At 57.9% G+C, this 3,151-nt stretch overlaps 1 protein-coding gene across 1 annotated transcript; it reads left to right on the forward strand.

The window, feature by feature from the left end:
- Window positions 1-1,054: 1,054 nt before the first annotated feature.
- Window positions 1,055-2,869, forward strand: SIX6 (SIX homeobox 6; the record flags this gene model as incomplete). Its single annotated transcript, XM_080809255.1, has 2 exons — window positions 1,055-1,626; window positions 2,701-2,869. The coding sequence occupies 2 exons, from the start codon at window positions 1,055-1,057 to the stop codon at window positions 2,867-2,869; spliced, it is 741 nt and encodes a 246-aa protein (XP_080665381.1).
- Between the last annotated feature and the right edge of the window lie 282 nt (window positions 2,870-3,151).

Genomic DNA, 3,151 nt, shown 5'->3' on the forward strand with positions numbered 1-3,151 from the left:
GATGTGGCTATGCTGCACATTTGTTCAAGTCCATTAACGGGGGGCGGGGGGGGCTGAAAAGTATAAACTTTTGGGGAGTACAACACCCCTATTGTTGAGTGTTTAACTTCAGGGTCAACACCTGTGTTATCAGGTGTGAGATTTGTTCTAGCCCCTATTTAAAATTTCAGGAGGCTTTTGAAGGTGTTGGGGATAGCCCAAACTGACCTCTTAACAGATCCCTGGTCCTGTTCCTTCTGCTTCTGATTCACTTCCCACTCGGCTGCTTTGGCAGCTAGAAAAGAGGGAAAGCCGTGCGGGGATGGGTGCTGAGGGAAAAGGTGATCTATTTCCCTCCCTTCCCATTCATGCGCTCCCCCCAAAGTTTTCTGTTTCGTTCCAATTAAACTTGGCGAATTCTCCGAGGATTTCGATTTGGCCCAGTCCTCATTGTCCTCTGGAGACCTCTTGACCCAGGCAGCGCATCACTCCAAAGTGGATTCCTTGTAGCACTACTGCCTCTTTTGGCTGAGGGTGGGGGATTTAGGGGGCTCGTGGGTGGAGGAAGGCCGCTGGAGGAGGGTGTTGAAACGCTGCTGTTCTTGCCTTTCTTTTTCTCCGAGCCACTCTCCAGTCTTTTCCTCCTCCAGATTCTGCAAAATACTGAGGAAAAGTCCACGGGTGAACGGCGGGCGCTGTCGAGAGCGGGGAGGTGCTGAAAGGACCCGGGCGCAATGGTCGCAGTCTTGATTGGCAGAGCGGGCCGGTGACTGACAGGGGGTCTCCATGGCGCCCGCGCCGCCAATCCGCCCATTCCAGTAGCGGCGCCAGTTCGCCGGCCTGCGTGCCCTAACCGAGCCGAGCCGAACCTGGGCTGTGGGGCCGGCACCTCCTCCAATCCCTCCCGCTCGCTCGCTCGCATCCTTTGCGCCGCCGCAGCTGCCGGGGGCCGTGCGTCCCCGCTGCCCTAAGCCGCCTCACCGAGGAGAGCCTGGAGCACCCGGCCAGGCCCGCGGGCATCTGCTGCGTGTCCCACTCCGTGCTCAGCGCCCCCATTGCAGTCGGCGCTGCCTCGATGTTCCAGCTGCCCATCTTGAATTTCAGTCCCCAGCAAGTGGCCGGGGTATGCGAGACTCTGGAGGAGAGTGGCGACGTAGAACGCCTGGGTCGCTTCCTCTGGTCGCTGCCCGTGGCCCCTGCGGCCTGCGAGGCCCTCAACAAGAATGAATCGGTGCTGCGCGCGCGAGCCATCGTGGCCTTTCACGGTGGCAATTACCGGGAACTCTACCATATCCTGGAAAACCACAAGTTCACTAAGGAGTCCCACGCCAAGCTGCAGGCGTTGTGGCTCGAAGCGCACTACCAGGAAGCTGAGAAGCTGCGTGGACGGCCCCTGGGGCCGGTGGACAAGTACCGTGTGAGGAAGAAGTTCCCGCTGCCGCGCACCATTTGGGATGGCGAACAGAAGACACACTGTTTCAAGGAGCGCACGCGGCATCTGCTACGGGAATGGTACCTGCAGGACCCATACCCCAACCCCAGCAAAAAGCGTGAGCTCGCCCAGGCAACCGGACTGACCCCTACGCAGGTGGGCAACTGGTTCAAAAACCGCCGACAAAGGGATCGGGCGGCTGCAGCCAAGAACAGGTCAGTACCTAGAGGCCTACGCGCCTTGCACTTTCCCCGGGTGGGGCAGGCGAAGGCACCCCGGGCGCCCTTATCCGGGGCCTGGCGACTTGGATCCGCAGGACTTGAGAGCTTAGTCTGTCTTCAGTTATGAGCCCACCGTATTCTGGGATCCTGGTCTGGGAGGAGGGGGACGATTTCCTTCCCCGCTCTTGGTTCCCCATACTCTTTTCCTCTAGTTCTCCGCGCCTAGGGGGTCCCTCCACCAGATAGTTCCAGTCGCTAAACCAAGGCTGCATTGGGTAGGGGAAAGAAATAATAAAAGTTAAAATCCCAGCAATAATTAGGGACCCCAAGGCCCAAAGCTAATTCTTGTCAGCCTGGGCCCAGGCTCCTATTATTAAGTGAAGCCTGGCTTATTAGCGATATTGCCATTTTAAAAGCCCAGATAAATTCTTCTCCTAATGCTTTGCAAAGAGTTTCTTTATCTGGATGGAAGTCGAGTTCTCATCTTTTCACGCGTGGACAACTCTGCCTGAAAACAGCAAACTAGTCAGCTGAGGCTTTTCGTTCCGCAGCGTGTGGATCTAAATTAGCCAAACATTTTGGCCAAGAAACCCCGCTTCATCCCCCAGGCCCAATCGTTCCGTGCAATCCTCAGGCATCCCTTTTTGGTTTTAGCTTTGGTCTGACCCGGCCTCGAGGGCACTAACACAAGCGTGCGCCTGGAGCAGATGCACGCTGGGAAGGGGGTTCCCTATCCAGGAGCTTGATACGTCGTTGTCACCCACACCTCATTTATCTTGACAGTATTGTAAATCTCCCAAAGGCGGCCAACAATCGCAAATGACCCTGAGCCCAGCCTCTCGGATGGGGAGCCGAGAAAGGATTCAGAAGAAGGATGAGACAACTGCGGGGCTACTTGGAGAGGGGGCCGCGGACTCTGGCCCTGGTCTCTGTTGCCTCACTTTCCCCACTTTAACTGCCGGGGCCTGTGGGAGATCGGCTGGCCGCTGGGCTTAAGGGATGCAGACCCGGGGGGGCAAAGGGCGGTTATGTTACGCGCTGTGACTGCTATCCGTTTCCTTCTCCTAGACTCCAGCAGCAGGTCATGACGCAGGGCTCCGGACGGGCTCTAAGGGCTGAGGAAGAGGGCACGCCTGAGGTGCTCGGCGCCGCCGCCAGCCCCGCCGCCAGCCTATCCAGCAAGGCAGCCACTTCGGCCATCTCCATCACGTCCAGCGACAGCGAGTGCGACATCTGAACTGCCCACCCAGCACGCTCAGAAACAGAATCCAGTGTAAAAACAAGACAAAATGAAATAGGGAGGATGAGAGACCAAGCAAACCCACAGCTTGCGAAACCTGGGGGCCAGGGACCCGCGGGCTCCGGGTGCCCATTTCCGCCCCGCGGCCGGCCTGGCTCCACTGGCGCCCTCAGGCCGCTATCACAGGGGTCCGCGGTGAGGCCCAACCCAGCGCTACGTTCTTCTTGCTTTGCTTTTTCCCAAGAATTTTGCTGCAAAGATGCCTCCGGAACCTGAACT

This window comes from Martes martes (assembly GCF_963455335.1).
Source record: "Martes martes genome assembly, chromosome: 7".
Taxonomy (NCBI): domain Eukaryota; kingdom Metazoa; phylum Chordata; class Mammalia; order Carnivora; family Mustelidae; genus Martes; species Martes martes.